This window comes from Fundulus heteroclitus, chromosome 7, assembly GCF_011125445.2.
Source record: "Fundulus heteroclitus isolate FHET01 chromosome 7, MU-UCD_Fhet_4.1, whole genome shotgun sequence".
In the NCBI taxonomy this organism is placed as follows: domain Eukaryota; kingdom Metazoa; phylum Chordata; class Actinopteri; order Cyprinodontiformes; family Fundulidae; genus Fundulus; species Fundulus heteroclitus.
In genome coordinates, this window is record NC_046367.1 from 23589215 (window position 1) to 23605930 (window position 16716).

At 43.7% G+C, this 16716-nt stretch overlaps 1 protein-coding gene across 2 annotated transcripts in view; it reads right to left on the minus strand.

The window, feature by feature from the left end:
• Nucleotides 1–16716, minus strand: part of LOC105938286 (anosmin-1) — an 82711-nt gene that overhangs the window by 30787 nt on the left and 35208 nt on the right. For both annotated transcript variants that reach the window (XM_036139223.1, XM_012879967.3), the window contains one exon: nucleotides 245–307. In XM_036139223.1, the coding sequence (XP_035995116.1) occupies nucleotides 245–307 (63 nt within the window). The remainder of the gene's footprint in view (nucleotides 1–244; nucleotides 308–16716) is intronic.

A 16716-nucleotide genomic window follows, 5' to 3' on the forward strand; every position in this document is an offset into this window, starting at 1 on the left:
AAGCAGCTCTTTGACACAACAGTGACGGTCCTGTTTAGATTTCAGCTTATGACTCACTGAAAACGGTGAGTACATTAAATGGCTCTGATTCAGTCTCTAGGAGGGTGTCGTTACAGGGCAGAAAGAGTTACTTCACTCCCCTTTCAGACTTTCCCCTCGGTGAAATTTCCCCCCCCACTGGGTCGAAAAAGGCTCCAGCACTGGAATCCTGAGGTAAGCCCAGTTATTCGTGGTAGTAACATACCTCACATAAATCTTGGCACTGGTTTTCCTTCAGGTCCCAAGATTCCTTGCAAGGCTCCAGACACTGTGGAAAAAAAAAAGAAAAAAAAAGGGAGAAGGGTGTAAGTTCTTCAAAAGACGCAAGCCACATCAAAGAGCAGCTGCTGTGGAGCGCGGACCAGCATCCTACTGACACCTCGGCGAGGCGCTTCCTCCGCCGCATTCACAACTGCACGGGTCACGCTGCGTTTTGTTACAGATGCCGGGCGTGCCTTCAGAGGACAATCACTGTCTACCATAGAAGCAAATGAGGGTCCGCAGACAGAATGAAGGCTGTTGTGGAAATCTGCTCACGCTTGGCTTGGTGTGCCGTGAATCCAGACAGATCTGCTCTTTACACCCTAAACAAGGCCTAGCCAAAACATGCGCTGGCTGGCAAAAAGCAATCGCGCCCCGAAAAACCTTGCACATTTTCACGTTACGGCCACAAACCTCAGAGTGTTTTGTTTGGATTTCACATGGCGGCGCATAATTGTGAAGTGGAAAGAAAACGATACACGGGTTTTTCAAAACTATAGAGCTACCGGCTGCCGACAGATGTCAGCTAATTAGCAAGTTGGAGTTCGTCTGCGTGTTATTTCAGCTCGGTATAAAGTAGAAAATTTGGCCTACATTCACAATGCTGTGCGGCAGAAAGCCAACATCACCCTGAACGCACCGTGCCCCATGTTGAGACACGGTAGCGGCAGCATCATGCTGTGTGGAGGCTTTGATTCGATGCTGACCGCAAAGGGGAATCAGAGTTGACGGGTGAAGCGGCATACGCGGCTTTTCTGGCAAGAAAACTGTTGCAGGCAGTTAAAGACATGAGTTGGAGAGAAAGTTAATCTTCTGGGAGTAGCAAGAATACTGTCAGAGTCTAAATACACAATGAACCAATTATTAGTTGTGAGATATATCACTGTGGAACAAAAAAGCATTTGTAATGTAGGCCCTGCTCACAGTGAGTGTCACAGGAAGCGTTCAGCATCCCGGCTGCCGGGCAGATTTATGTATTTTTCCAGGCTGAGCGGCGTCAAGCTCAAACAATGGCAAATGGGAGTTGATGGCCGTCACACGAGACACCACATACTGCTAGAAAAAACACTCGTCATGCAGGCTGCTGGGACAGGGGGGGGTCACGAACGCGCCGTGGCTGAATATAGCCGCACGCAGCACTTCTCAGAGTTTTGTTTGCCCAAGTCCTGGAGAGCCAGTGTCCTGCAACATTTAGATGCATCCCTTCTCCAAAACACCTGAATCAAATGAAAGTCCTGCTGCCAGGCCTCCGCAGACGGCCATTTGTGTCAGACGTGCTGGAGCGGGGACGCGTCAGAAAGCTGCAGGAGAGCAGCTCTCGAGGACAGGACTCAAGCATCCCTGGTACATCACATAAAACCCAAACAGAACAAAAACACATCGAAGTTAGCAGTTCCACGGAGGCAAGGCTCTGTACTGCATGCTGCACTCCAGCGCCGGGGATTGAACTCCTGTTTTAAGTGTCTAAAACACGTTACACTTGGTTTAGACGTCACGGGATTCTGATTTTTATTTTTTATCTAAACACAGCGAACAGATTCCCTAAAACGCTCAGAGCGGGCACGGGATTAGAGAGAAACCTGACGAGCGGAGCTCAAACTCAATTTGCCGAACCTAACGAGATGATGCAATTTAAAAAAAAGAAAAAAAGAAGCTCTGCCATCGCAGTCGACCGTTCGCGCTGCAGACACGACAACAGACAGCGATTCAAATTCGATAACCAGCCGCGGCCCCCCCCCCCCCCTCCAGGCGGCGGGGCTCAGATGCAGAGGAGCGAGGCTTTTTTTTCTTCTGTTCTCCGGCAGCTGGTGTGAAAGAGAAGAGCAAGCTCAGGGAAAAAACCCACTGCCAGGCTGCATCTGCGCAGCGCTGGGAGCAGCCCAAACCGCACGGCCCGACAACCTGCCAAAGCCCCTCATTCAACCCTATTTAATTTAGCCTCTTTCATCGACTGCAGCGCTAAAGGTAGATTGAATAATGGACTTTCAAGACGCTCTACTTTATCCCTCGTCTAGTCCAACACGTGCGGAGCACTCGCAGGAGTTATGCAACGTACGGCGCAGCGCAGTGGCTAAATGAGGGGCATTCACCGTGCCGTGGGGATGGCATTAAACACTGGGGTTGATGGAAGAAATATCCCATCGCAGTCAGAAGGCCAGGTTTGTATTTATTGCTCTTTAATTTGCTCATTAGGCAGCTCTGTCATTATTTCACCATCCCCCCGGTGTAAAGTTTATTTGCTTTTTATGGAGTGCGGTGGACGGGTGCATGATGAAAACATAAACCTGGCATCTGAAGGACACGCTCCAATCAAGGGAAGACGCCAAGGCTCGCCAGCACTGCATTACGCCTCAGCCCCTCGCTGCTTCGCCCCGCCGCCGTTTCCGCCGGGACAAGGCTCGGGCGCGAGGGTGGGGTGACGAGTCGCTCCCCGCTGGCTCGAGACAAGTCGGGAGGGGAGGTGTTTTCCTAATGACTTCAGAGCAATCCAGATATCACTCCATTTAATTCTGGGCGTACGAGGGCAAAGTGAAGAGATAATCGGTGGAAGGTGAGAGCTTGAAACGTCCCTAATGTGGTTTCAGACGCAGCCGGCCAGGTGCAAAACGCGCCGGCACCTCTGGGATTTGAGACGACATCTGAGCTGTCCAAGGCAGCTTTTAATATCTGCTTTTAATAATATGTTAACTTCATTTAAATATTGTGACGTCGGCTGCGAGCCGGCGCTGCAGCTACAGCCCAAACGATAAGGTGTTGGAGCCGTGACTGAGGCCCGCACCGAAGCCTACAGGACATTCCACCAGTAGATGCACATGTAAAGCCTCCAAATCCCCTCTACAAATCACTGAACATACACACATAAGCTCAGGGATCAGGCTCATTCTGCTCGCTGAGCGATCTTCAAGCGCAGGCTGGTACGCATTCCTCTGGGTTTTCTCAAGGAGCGACCCTTCTCGGGTTCACGACACGCTACACGTGCGACGGTACGGCCGGTGTCGCGTCGAGAGATGCCCCGCGCCTGTGTGCCAATCTGCAAGAATTGACACACCGCACATTGTGCAGCAGAGATGTTGCAACACAGACCCAAATATCGGCTGCGAGTCTGGTGCTTTCTCACCCACGTAGAACAACGTTTGTTTTAAGTTTTTAGAAGTTTCCCGCTAAGTCAAGGGGGGTGTCTGAATCCTGCAAGGAACTCCCAACAGTAAGTGGATTTTATTATAAACGACGCGCTTAATAAGAGATAAGCATCTGCGCCGAGGTGGAAAGCTCCCTGCAGGTGTGCTGGAAACTGCCAGTCTGTCAGCGATCCTCGCCGACCACACCCACAAAACCTGGCATCTCGCGAGGGAAGGGGAGGGCCGACAACAGATGCCTTGCCAGAGCAAATAGGGCGGCTGAATGTAATTACAAAGGTGCTATCATCAATCAAGTTCCTGATCCTTATTTACACAGGTTGGTGCTCAATCTAAACCATGTACTGTAGGCTTTATTTTTATTTTTTATGCCAGATGTGCTAGTTTTTTGTTTTTTTTCCTGGCACCTGTATAGAGTCTTCAACAGACATGAAGTATTTAAAATTCAGTACTTTGGTAAGAGCCTTTCCACATTTTGCTGCATTGTTGAAAACACACAGTTCAGCAGATTTTATGTGACAGATCAATAAAAGCAAACAGTAAATGGTATCCTTTTTGACAAATAAATATCTGAGTCACAGGGAGGAGACCCCAAGGAAGACCCAGAACTGGCGTGGGAACACCCTGGACCCCCCAGATTAGCTGGAGGATGTTGCTGAGGAAAGGTGATGCCTGGGTTTCTTTCCTGGACCTGTTGCCTCCGTGACCCGACCTCAAATGAGCGGAAGACAATGGATGGAATATCTGAAAAGTTCATTTATATTCAGCCACTCTGAGTTAATACTCTTTAGAACCACCTTTTGCTGTTATTATAGCTGTGAGTCTTTTGGAGTATGTCTCCACCTGGTTTGTACATCTAATGTCTGAAACTTCTGCCCATTCTGTAAAAATCTCTCCTGGACCTGTCAGACTGGATGGAGAGTCTGTGAACATTCATTTAAAGCCTCACCAGAGATCCTCTGTTGGATTTAGGTCTGGGCTTTGAATCACTCCTTATAAATTGGTCAACTCCAGTCCTCAATAGCTGGTGTCCTGCCTATCTTAGATGTATCTTGGCTCCAACACAACTGAATTACCTCAGTTTACCATCATGTTCTTCAGAACAAGCCTCATAATGAGCGTTTCATTTGATTCAGGCGTTTTAAAACCAAGGCATCAAAAAAAAACCTCTAGGATGTGGGCTCTTGGGGGCTTGATCTACACTGTTACATTGCAGCTCCTGCTCTGTGTTTTATGGTATATTTCCCACTGGAAGATGAACGTCAGGCTTTTGCCGCACCTGTTTACTTTCCAGGATTGTCCTTTACTTAGCTCAGCCCATCGTTCCATCAACTCTGACCCTGCCCCTTCAGATAAGCATCCACATACGATGCTGCCGCACTCATGTTCCTGTTGGGAAGGTTTCTGCCACATGCACAGCATCTTTAGCATCTGACCTGGGCCACCTTATTAAATATGTCTGCTGTTTGCCATACTTGTCTTGAGGCAAACTCTTATAGCTGTCTCTCATGAGTTGCTTTCTTCTTGCCGCTCCTCCCAGATTAGTGCAGCAAACAAATTACACTTCTCTAACAAACCTGAGAAACATTTAGATAAAAAGCAGTTATGCTAATATTCAATTACACGCATGTGTACTTGGTTAGCTGTCTTCTAAAGGCGATTGTTACCTGTGGATTTTATTTAGGGTTATGCGACTAAAGGGAGGTGTAATTAAATTTACATCTCACTTTTAATAGCCAAAAAAAAAAAAAACATATATCTTTTTAAACTACTTTGATAAAAAAAAAATCCTAATATTGAAAAAGCTAAAAGAAACTAAAAACAAAATGTGAGAAAAGCTAAAGGGGTTTGACCACTTTTGAAAGTTATGTTCAAGCTTTAAAATGTGCTAGGTCAGCCCTTTTTTTTGGTGCAAATCCTAATGCTAAATAAATAAAAACAAAAAACCCTACCTCCCAACAAACATCTTTTAACATCTTGCTGCGCTAATAGCCTAGTGCTTGACTTCTGGCACTTTATTGGGGAAAATACACCGAGGAACTGGAGCAGAGAGGACACAACTGAGCTGGACGCAGCGCCTGTGCTTGGCGGCGGTGCCGGCGTTGGGTCTCCCTCAAGCACATTTCTCCGGCTGGCGACGCAGCCGCCATCTGTTTGAGTCACACGAGGAATGCATGTCATCGTGTTATGTGATGTTAACATATTTCAGGACTAATTTCACCCAAGGAAGCGTAAACGCCCGCCACCGAAACGCATAAGAGCACCAGTGTGCCGCTTCGCCTTAATGGGGCTTTGAGCCTGGAAAGAAGCGTTCGTTTGAGCGTCTGATTTCCTCTTTGTCCTCTTATCGCCCTGCCCGACGGTGACACATTCTGCATGGCTAAGTGGGAGCATCCATAGCGGTCTTTCACTCCCCATTTCACGCTGTAATAAAATGCAGCGGTTGTTACTCTGGTGGGGGGTTAGAGGCATTCTGTGGGGTCGCTGAGGGACCCAGGCTGAATGGCAGCCAACGCCACAGCACATCTTCACTCTTTTTTTTTTTCATGCTGGAGACGAGGTGAGGAGGGGAGTGGGTAAGCGCTGAGGCGGGTGGGTGGGGGGGGGGGGCTTCTGGTTGTGGCGCATGCTTTGAGAACTGCCTTTCTCCATCACAGCATCCCCACCCATCATAAAAACACTCGGTGCCCCCAGTGAGTGACTGAAATAACAGCGAGCGTGGAAAGAGTCCACATATAAAATGTCAGGCGAGAGTTTTGCTTCGGTTTATGAAGCATGAACAGCTACCAGCTAAGGTTACCCTGGGGCGTTACAACACACAATGTATGCGGACCGTTATTCATGCCGACGCGGATGACATTTCCCCCCCCCCCCCATTTTCGCCTGAGCGCATTTACATACACACACCGGGGGTTGTGTGACGGTTGTTTCTCTGACTTCCTAAATTCGATTCAGCACACACGACCTGCTGGAATAAAGAGCCGGGTACGTCTGCCCGAGGCTTAAAAGTTGAACATATTGATCCGGGCACCTGATGGGTCAGCGTCAGGCTCCGCTGGTGCCAAAGATTATTTACAAGGTGCCTTTGCTGTCCCGCTGCTTCCTGCCCCCCTCAGAGAGCGCCAGATACGGGCTGCTGTTTATCACACATGCTGTAAATCTCACCACCGGTCAAATCGAGTTACGGCTCTTTTTTTTGCTACCCTGGTGCTTTTCATGCTTTTCTGCCACCAGACTCAATTATAGCAGCAGCTTTCTGCTCATATCCATCGACCCAATGATGAGTAGATTCCTGCTCTCTCTCTCTCTTTCGCTTTGGTGAAACAGATACCGCCTCACCATCTCAGCGTCTTCGCTTCTCACCCCGTTTCCCCTTTTACACGGACGCCCATGTGTTAGTGATCATAACGTCTTTATTCAACCTTTAATTGGACTTCTCTCTGGGCCTACGCAAGACAAGCTGAAGTTGGATGTTTAGCCTTCAATATAACAGACGCTGGACAATGATCTCACAAGAAAATATGAGAAAATTAAAACCTTAATCAAGGATTTCCCTTCACCTCTTAGTTGCATCACATAACAGGCAACGTTCAGCTTGATTTCTTAAGCAGTCACTCGTTCCATAAGGTGGATGTGGCATAATTCAATCTGGACAAAAGCATGTATGATTTTTATCAACAGCTTGACTGTCCGTAATTCTTGGATGACCACCAAATACCACAAAAATAAAAGATTATACAGATTAACGCCATCTTCCTAGAAAACAGCTGATTCATAGTTTGCCATGGACATCTCCAGGGCTCTGTGCTCGGCCTCGAACTTTTTATTTTTTTTACAAGCTTCCAGTATATAATATTATTACAGGACAAATAATATAAGCATCAGGATGGGCTCAGTTTATGTATCTGATCATTTCAAACTCTTGTCCTAACAGACTTTTACACATCTACTCTACGTATATGACATACGACCCATAATGAAAACCCGTTCCTCTCACCTCTGCATTACAGCAGAAATTTCACATTATTGCAAAAAAAAAAAAAAAAAAGGGACGTTGCTCTCAAGCTGCAGGGTTTCTTGTTGTCCCTGAAGTTTCAAGCGGAATCGGATACAGAACAGTTATCACGACATCCTGCAAACTGCTGATTATGTTCCCCAACGCTGCGAACTAATCTATTTTCTCTCCATTGCATGTTTATATTATTGCAGCAATTAACCGCCTTCCTTGACAATTATTCAATGTCTGATGTTTCTGCGTTTGTTTGTGTCCCCTTCCTGCCCTCTCATTCCTCCAGCCGGTGGCGGCAGATGGCCGCCTCTTCCTGAGGCCGGTCCTGCTCCGCGTCTCTTCCTGTTAGAAGGCAGTCCTCGTCTACAGAGTCACCCGCCGCCCAGGGAGCCATCAGGACAAAGCATTGCACCAAAAAGAAGAATCAATATAATCCATACGCGGTCTCTTAGGTAGATGAAGTTTTTCAACATGCTTTAAATACTAATATAATAACTGAATTGGATTGAGACGTACATGAATGAGATTGAATTTCGTTCAGCTTCTTTGGAGAAAAAAAAATGTAATTCTATTTGCATCGAGTTTATTGACTTTTCAAAGCTAGTGCCTTAAGATAACATTTGGTTTGAATTTGTCCTACGCTAATAATCTGGACTGAATTAAACAAAAACAGTATATTTTCCTGAATAAGCCTCTGAGACACATCCGTAAGACTTTACCGCTCCACTCTATACTCCTCCTCACACTGAACGAGCCGTGCCCGTGCTGAGAGTGATGGTTTTCGGCACGTAGGAGCACAGCAGTGCAGACTTCCTTTGCACAGCATCAGTTAGGATCTAAGGGTATACAACGCCTGTCCAGCCACTCTGCTGCTACGCCGATTCCTGGTTTGTGTCGCCACTTAAGACTGACAATTTCTATGGTTTCAAGCAGATTATTCTTTGTAGTTTTATTAATATAAACTGATAGAGAAGATAAAACTACGGTGCATTGGTTTTGTTGTGCAATAAAAGTTGATGAGTTGATACTTAGAAGAGATATTAAAGGATAAGTTTGGCCATTTTCCCCTCCAAGGAACTTTAATTGGATTATTCATGTAGATTCATGTAGATTATTCATGTAGATTTGCAAGGCAATGATCAGAGGCATAACCTGCCTGTTCCCATTTCAATCAAATCAGATTTTTCTAAAGGAATTATGACATATAAAAGAGAGAAATGTACTGCATGTTCTTTGACATAGGTAGCAGTTTTGAATTCAACAGAAAATGAGGGTGGATTTTTCCCACCTTTAAGCAGACTACTTGTTGCATCTCTACGAAGTCCAAACTAACAAAACAAGGAACATTTAAAACTACTGCATGGTTCTCTCATTTTAAAAAAAATGAATAAGACTGCTCATATTCTCTTTGTATCATTCAGAAAGTTCTCAACCTTTCTTAGTCTTTAATGCCAGACTAAAACTGCACTATACGCTGAAGACCTTAAAATGGGACATTATTATGTAATATGACAGTATCCTTTGTAATTAACCCACTGCTGTCTGTCTGTTCAATAATATTGATGCCACAGCTCCTCATGAGCTTTAGGAAAAGGACCTAAATCAGGGAGTGAAAGTCCATTCGGGTGGTCAAATAGAGAAAGCGTTTGAATGCACGGCACCTCAGATATTATCCAGTCTTTCTTAATTGCAATATTGCACACAAAGAAGCTGCAATGACGACCTCGGCTAGATATATTCTGCAGTTCTAGACAAACCTTATAGACCCCTCTTGCATTGTGTTCTCATAGCCTTCTGTACGCTCAGTTTTCCTCTGACTGCCATAAGAGCCCCATAAAGAGTGAAAACTTTAAACTTTGAGAGCGAAACTTATTAACTGAGATTTATTAAGAAGTCTGGTGTTTAGAGTGTCGTTTTCTAAATTAATAAATGCAATAAAACTACATTTATTGGGAGCTTAATGAAGCAAAAAACTCAAGGACCCGACAACTTCCAGTCACAATCATTAAGGGGCGTCCTGAGGCCTGTCAGAAATCTTAAAATAGTTGATGTATGTTTGATACAAATCTTTTGCCCACTTGTTAAAGGCAACTTTGCAACCAGGGATTTAATGAAAGATTTAAAAAAAAGTTATGTAAAAAATGTTACACATTGTTTATTCTACCCTTTCCAAGGGTTCACAGTCTGTTTAATGAGAATGCCAGAGAAAGCTACAGCATATAGCATGCCCCTCCCCCACCTGCTGCTGCATACTGCCAATCAGCTCCTACACTTCACATTGCTCACAAGTAAGATTAACTGAGGTGCTCGAAGATATTTACCGTCACAAAAACTGCATGTGGTCATGATGTAGAACCTCATCACAGCAGCTGATGGATTGACTGATTAACCAGCTAATATAAGCATTTTAAAGCAGAGTGAAAAGAAGGTATATTATGTTGCACAATAAGTTCATCACTTGAAAGCTATTGACACAATGCTGCTCACAAGAATATATATAAGCTACACACAATGTTACTATAAATAATTATCAATGTGTGATATTGGTTTAGCAGCTGTAGTAAATTTATTTTTATTTTTTTAAGTAAAAGCAATTACATTTTGTTTTATTATTTTGGTCTGATGCATTTATTCAGGGGAATTTGATAACATCTATTTGGCATCCTATCATCCCAGATACAGTAGTTAATTTATATTTAAGTGTCAAGTATTTAAGCTCAGTATTTTGTTAATAAATCTGAACAGCCACAGGTGATTTTAATGTTTAGTGGCTTAAATGCTAACATTCAGAGAGAGTGGTGGAAAGATTCTGTAATGGCGAAAAGTCAATTGTCAAGAAAATGTGGGAGACAAACAAAGTCTGGAACAAAGTCAGCAATAACATTTTTACCATTACTAGCATCGTACACAGGTAGCACAATATAAGACCATGCACAGAACACACCTCACACAACACAGGACGTAAGTCATGACTGAATCAGATAATTATGCACTCAACACCACTGATGACCACCTGCACGCATTCCAGCTCTGTCCACCAATACACAACTTCTGGAAAGTATATATATATATATATATATATATATATATATATATATATATATATATATATATATATATCTTACCAGTGATCCCATGGTCCTCCTTGCTATTTTTTGCCAACTGTTGTGCTGCCCACGCACAGATATTTGGACGTATAAATGATTTCTTCTTTCCAGTGATGAGTCCAGTCTAGTGACTATTTCAAATTTCACAAATGTATATTGTCAGGCTGAACACAGAACAGCAGTGCACCAACCTCTTGAAATATGCGCAAAAAAAACAAAAAAAAAAAACTAAATGAATCAACAAAGACCAAATAAGGAATGTCGTTCCAAGTTCCTCCCGCGATCTCGTGGATGTGACCAGCGTTTGGTTTCCCTCTTTTCGTCTCCCATACTCTCAGTCGTAGCACTGAATAACTTTACAGACTAACCGGGATGAAGCATATTTCATCGAACTCTTGAGCCATGATCTGATTGAGTATAAAATCATATGTGCGTAGAAACTTTCTGATATGCCTCTGATGTGCAGTTAAATTCCAAAGAGCTGCAAAACAGTAAGAAGATACCTTCTACATGAGCTGCTACAAAGTCTAGACACTGTTTCTTTAACCTAATGTGACCTTACAGCATGTCAAGTCTGAGATATTCTGGGTTTAATTACTGCCCGATGCTAAATCAGCAAAGGTATATGCTGAGCAGACAGTGGGTTGGATCAGCTTGATCAAAAAGATTAACAGCATGCACTCTTCAGATACGAGTTAGTAATTCCACACTCGATGAGCGCAAATAAATTTTTCCATCAGCAGGACTGTGCTTATCTAAATTCAAGATTTTATTTGGGAGCGAGGAGGAAAAAAAATGTGAGTGGGAATATAATTTTGTGAGCGTCTCAAAGCTGAATCTCATCCAAAAATAAATAAGTGAATTGAATATTAAATACTCTGCAGAGCTTTATTAGTCATGGTCTGTTAGTTTAAGGGAAAACAGAAAAACGGACCACTGGTAGGTGCCTTATTATGCAGTTAGACGGAGCAGATCATTCTTGTTTCGGGTTATGTTTCCAAAACATTAGTTTTGTGATCATTTTGAGAAACAACGTCTGTTTGCACACACCACGGAAAACCGCCTTTCTGATCCAGCTGACCGGAAGCTACGCCCGTAATTCATATCAGCCGCCGCGGGCACCAGGACTGAGGCGGGTAGACAAATTAACGGGAAACCAACAGGGGCAGGAAAGGATGTTGTGAGACAATACAGAAACGTCAACAATGACAGCATGTAAAGGATGATCGCTTTCTGTTTAGCTTGGTGTAGCCAAAGCCGCACACAAAACTTTGCAATGCAATGCTAATTTAGTCATGCTAAAAAAAAAAAAAACATGCAGTCTATCAGTTACATGGATTTAAAGTATAAATAACCAGTTTTTTATCTTGTTGAGATCATTGTCCTGTTGATCGACCAAATTCAGTAAAGCTTTAGTTGTCCGACAGATGGTCTTACATTTGACACTAGAATACTGTACAAACCCTTTATAATCAAGTCGTCTCAACGACTGCAAGGTTCCCAGGTCCAGTGGCTGCAAAACGAGGCCAAGCGATACCCCTCCAACACTATGTTTGATGATCAGTTCAAGGTTGAGGTGGTGATTTGCTGCATTTTGGTTTTCTCCCAATAGTATTGTGGTCACAAATCTCTACTTTGGTTTCATTGAACTGTCCAAAGCAGGCTGCTCCACAAGCCCCATTGTTCATTCAGAAGCATAATTTAAAGACCTGAGTGGTGCTGCTGTATTTTTGCTAATTTATTGGGGGGTGAGGGAGGAGGCGTGCCTGGCAGCACTTCCAAAGATGCTACAAATACTCAACGTTCATGGCTAAAAAGTTAGAAAAGTGTTAACGTATAAAGCCCTTAATAATCAAGCTCCATCATATATCAGAGCTCTGATTACCCCGTATGTTCCTAACAGAGCACTTCGCTCTCAGACTGCAGGTCTGCTGGTGGTTCCTAGAGTCTCTAAAAGTAGAATGGGAGGCAGATCCTTTAGCTATCAGGCTCCTCTCCTGTGGAACCAACTCCCAGTTTTTGTCCGTGAGGCAGACACCCTGTCTACTTTTAAGACTAATCTTAAAACTTTCCTTTTTGACAAAGCTTATAGTTAGAGTGGCTCATGTTACCCTGAGCTATCTCTATAGTTGTGCTGTGATAGGCCTAGGCTGCTGGAGGACATCAGGGTCTAATTTTCTCACTCTACTGATTTCTACTGTTCTTCAGTTTTGCATTGTATGACATTGAAATGACTGTCGTCATTTCAGCTTTTAACTTTTTGCTCTCTCTCTCTTTTTCTTCATAGTAGGTACACCTGGTCTGGCGTTCTGTTAACTGTGACATCATCCAGAGAAGACGGCTCACCCGCTACTACCATCTAATGTAGAACAGATTACTGGATCAATGTGTGCTTCTGTGCTTTTTTGTCTCTCTTGTTGTGTCTCTGCTCTGTCTTCTGTAACCCCAGTCGGTCGAGGCAGATGACTGTTCATACTGAGCCCAGTTCTGCTGGAGGTTTTCCTTCCCGTTAATAGGGAGTTTTTCTTCCCACTGTCGCTTCATGCTTGCTCAGTATGAGGGATTGCAGCAAAGCCATGTACAATGCAGATGACTCTCCCTGTGGCTCTACGCTTCCCCAGGAGTGAATGCTGCTTGTCGGGACTTTGATGCAATCAACTGGTTCCCTTATATAGGACATTTTTGACCAATCTGTATAATCTGACCCAATCTGTATAATATGATTGAACTTGATTTTGTAAAGTGCCTTGAGATGACATGTTTCATGATTTGGCGCTATATAAATAAAATTGAATTGAATTGAATTAACGTAGTCTGCTAGCTTAAACTGGGCCAATTGTTGTTGTTGCTGTTGTTTTTTTTTGTTTTTTTTTCTATTTCATTAACCAATGCACAATCTGACTTTGGGGTGAATTTTATAGACGTCAACTCCTGGGAAGATTGGCAACAAATGAAACGGCTCCGTCTTGTGAACAATCCTTCTTACTGTAAAATGTTGGACTCCAAACTATTTGGTCTTGCAACCTTCCAAGATTGATTTACAGCAACAGTCGCTTCTCATAAGTCATTGGCAATAACTTTCCTCCCTAGCAGCGTGTTAACAGTGACCTGACCGCCGAAGGGCCAAGGCCCCTGCTTTAAAGGAGGAGGTCACGCTTGCTGATGATCAGTTAATGAAGTCCTTTATTGAACTGCATCCAGCTGCTTCTTCCCTCCTTATATCCATTTTCCCCATCTCACACTGCTAAACAGCAGCATTTCTCAACGTTTCGTGGGACTGAATTCAATTTAAATGTTTCAACACCGCTTTGTTTTGTGTTTTTTTCTTGTTGGTGAAATCAGCCGAAGAGGCCGAAAAGGAAACCAGCAGGTGGTATCGCTGACATTCTTCGAGCATCGCTTTAATTATTAATTTAAATGCAGTTGAGGGCGCAGACAAGGAAGAGCTGAAAAGGAATAGCTTGGCAGAAAGTGAGAAGACGGAGAGGAGGAGCAGGAGGGGCAGTGCATGAATTATACATTTACCCCACAATCAGAGGTGCTTGCCTTATTTATGAGGAAAAAAAGGCCCACACAGCCAAGCCAGAACTGTGCTTAGTCTTCTACAAAAGGCAATAGCCGTTCAATTAATACTTAATGACTAAAGCCTCACAAGCACACAGCGCAGGGGCTCATTTTCTTACAGGTCCTCTGATAACTCGCCTTGTGTTCTGCGGTGACAAGGAGCCGAAATGACGGTGGCTGTAACTAGAACCTCAGTTATCACCTGCTTCTGGGCTCGGTTTGCGTTTCATCACAATTAGACTGACTGGGATGTATCCATCACATGGGGTCAGGCTGTTGATAAGGAGGCCGGCAGGACACTTGGCATGGGAAAACCAAACCCTCTCTGCTGCTGTGTGAAAAACATGAGCAAGACTTGCTGTGTTTGCTTACAAACCATCATACCGACGCGGTTAGGTTTTAAAAAAAAAAACTAAAGCTTTTCCTATGGTTTAAAGTCCTTTTAAAAAAGACACAACAGAGAAGGTGATGGAGTTTCTTCACCTGCAGGAGACACAGAATAACACAACTCAGCTGTGGGTCTGCTGCTGCTTCACTGGATTACAAAAGACACTAATTTTGTGCTATAATAATTGTTAGGAAAAAAAAGCTATGTAACCATGAGTTATCAGAGGTCATGGGCCGGTCACCAGAACCAAAGTATATAAAATCTAAATAGTGGTCTCTATTCACAGTTTTCAGACAGGAGAGTGATAGAGACATGCAGCCCAAGCCTTGAGGTCAGGAGTTGAACCGGTGACAACCGCAGCAAGTTGCCCACTCCTCAACTAAGTTATGGGTGAATCTTCAGTCTTTGGTCAATCTGACACTTTCTCTGTCCTCTTATTGCAGAGTTTCTTTCAGACAGGCTGTGCTGCCACTCCTCCACCTGAGCCAGTCAGCTGGCTGACAGGTGGCTGCTAAACTTTCCCCTTGTTTACAATTTAACTGGTCGGTCTGCTTCAACCAGACCACAGTTTTGTTTCCTTGGATACTTGTTTCTTTCAGTTGTGAAAGTTCATCCAAACTCCGGTTCAGGCCAAGAAAATGTAGTTCTGAAAGTTTTCAATTCACTTGCAAATGTACAGTGCCACCCATTGCTCTAATTAAGATAACGCCATTTTAAAACAAAGGTTAGCCGGCTAAGAGCCTGCTGCTTTTCTGTTACAAATAAAAGCTGTTCAATAATGAGTTTTCCTCAGGCACAACCCTAATGAACAGGTGATTGAGAAAAACGTCAACAATTCAATATGAAAAAAAACACAATTGACTTAATCTGTAAATCGCTTCAAACGCAACCAGTTACCTAAACGTATATTTATAATAATACCACACTCACTCACTTTATATCTTAGTTAGTTAGTATTTTGTCTTTTTCTTTTCAGTATTTTCTCAGCTGATATGACTTTCTCTTAACTCAGCTTGTAACATGTTTCTTCTTTCCGCCTCCACTATCAGCATGGATATATTGTCTGCAGACACTTCAGATTATTGCAATATCCCAGATTTGTAGTTTAAATGCACAAATTAATCAATTCTACGACTAGAGATAAAGATTAATTTCTTAACGCCTAATTTTGTGACCCTGTCGACATTTTTTCTACACCGCAGAAATCCTCTACATGCTTAACACTGATTAATGCTATCACACATGAAGAAAACACTTCTGTGACAGCGTTGACTTCAAAACTGTCAATACGGTGGAGTCACATCAACAGCGATGATCTTACGGCTTCCCCCACAGGGGAATGAAAAACACATCCTGCCAAGTCGATGTGAGTCTCTGGAGATTAAGATGATAAACGAGAGAAATGTTTGTCCTTGCAGTGACCGTTCAAGCCGTCTAAATCCCCCCCCCCACCTCCTCCTGCCTCAAATCAAATGAGACCAGACTTGGAGATTCTGTCCCAAAGTAGGCCAACAACAAGAAGAAAGCCGTCCTAATCCCGTGCTCCGGTCAAATTCCAACACCATCTCCTCTAATTTGCTTTTTCGAAACTTTCAAAAACACTAATCCTGCTTGCCACTCTCCAGCTTCCAATTTTGGACTCTGTGTCTGCGAGGGGTGTTACTTCCAGATTGAGCAACGACGCGCCGGCTTCCAAACAGAAACACAATACAGCCTCCGCTCTTTAAGGAGGGAAGCGATTCTCTTTTTATTTTTGTTTCCTAGTGCAGAACAGAAAGGGGGCGAACCTGAGCATGTTGAGCAGGGAAACTTTTCCATTTGCTTAGCTGGAGGAAACAAACAGAAGCTCCGACAATAAAAAAAAAAAAAAAGCAGATTTCTTTATTCCTCGTACGTGCTCAGTCAGGAAAGTATCAAAATCGGTCTGCTCAGGCAATCATCCCCAAGGTGGAGGTTAAGGGAGCTGTTGATCAGCCAGTCTTTGGCATAAATTCTGACTTCCCATCGTCCTGAAACTGTCAGACACAATCTCTGTTATTTATCAGTGGGATGCAGCAGCTTTGAGCAGAGCTGGAACAGTGATAAGCCCCCCCATCTTCCAAGTACATCAGCTATAAGATTCTTACAACCTAATCTTCCTTCCACCAATGTGACTCGTGTCAACATGGAAACAAAATATTAATGACTACAAACAAAGCTGCCAAATTGTTT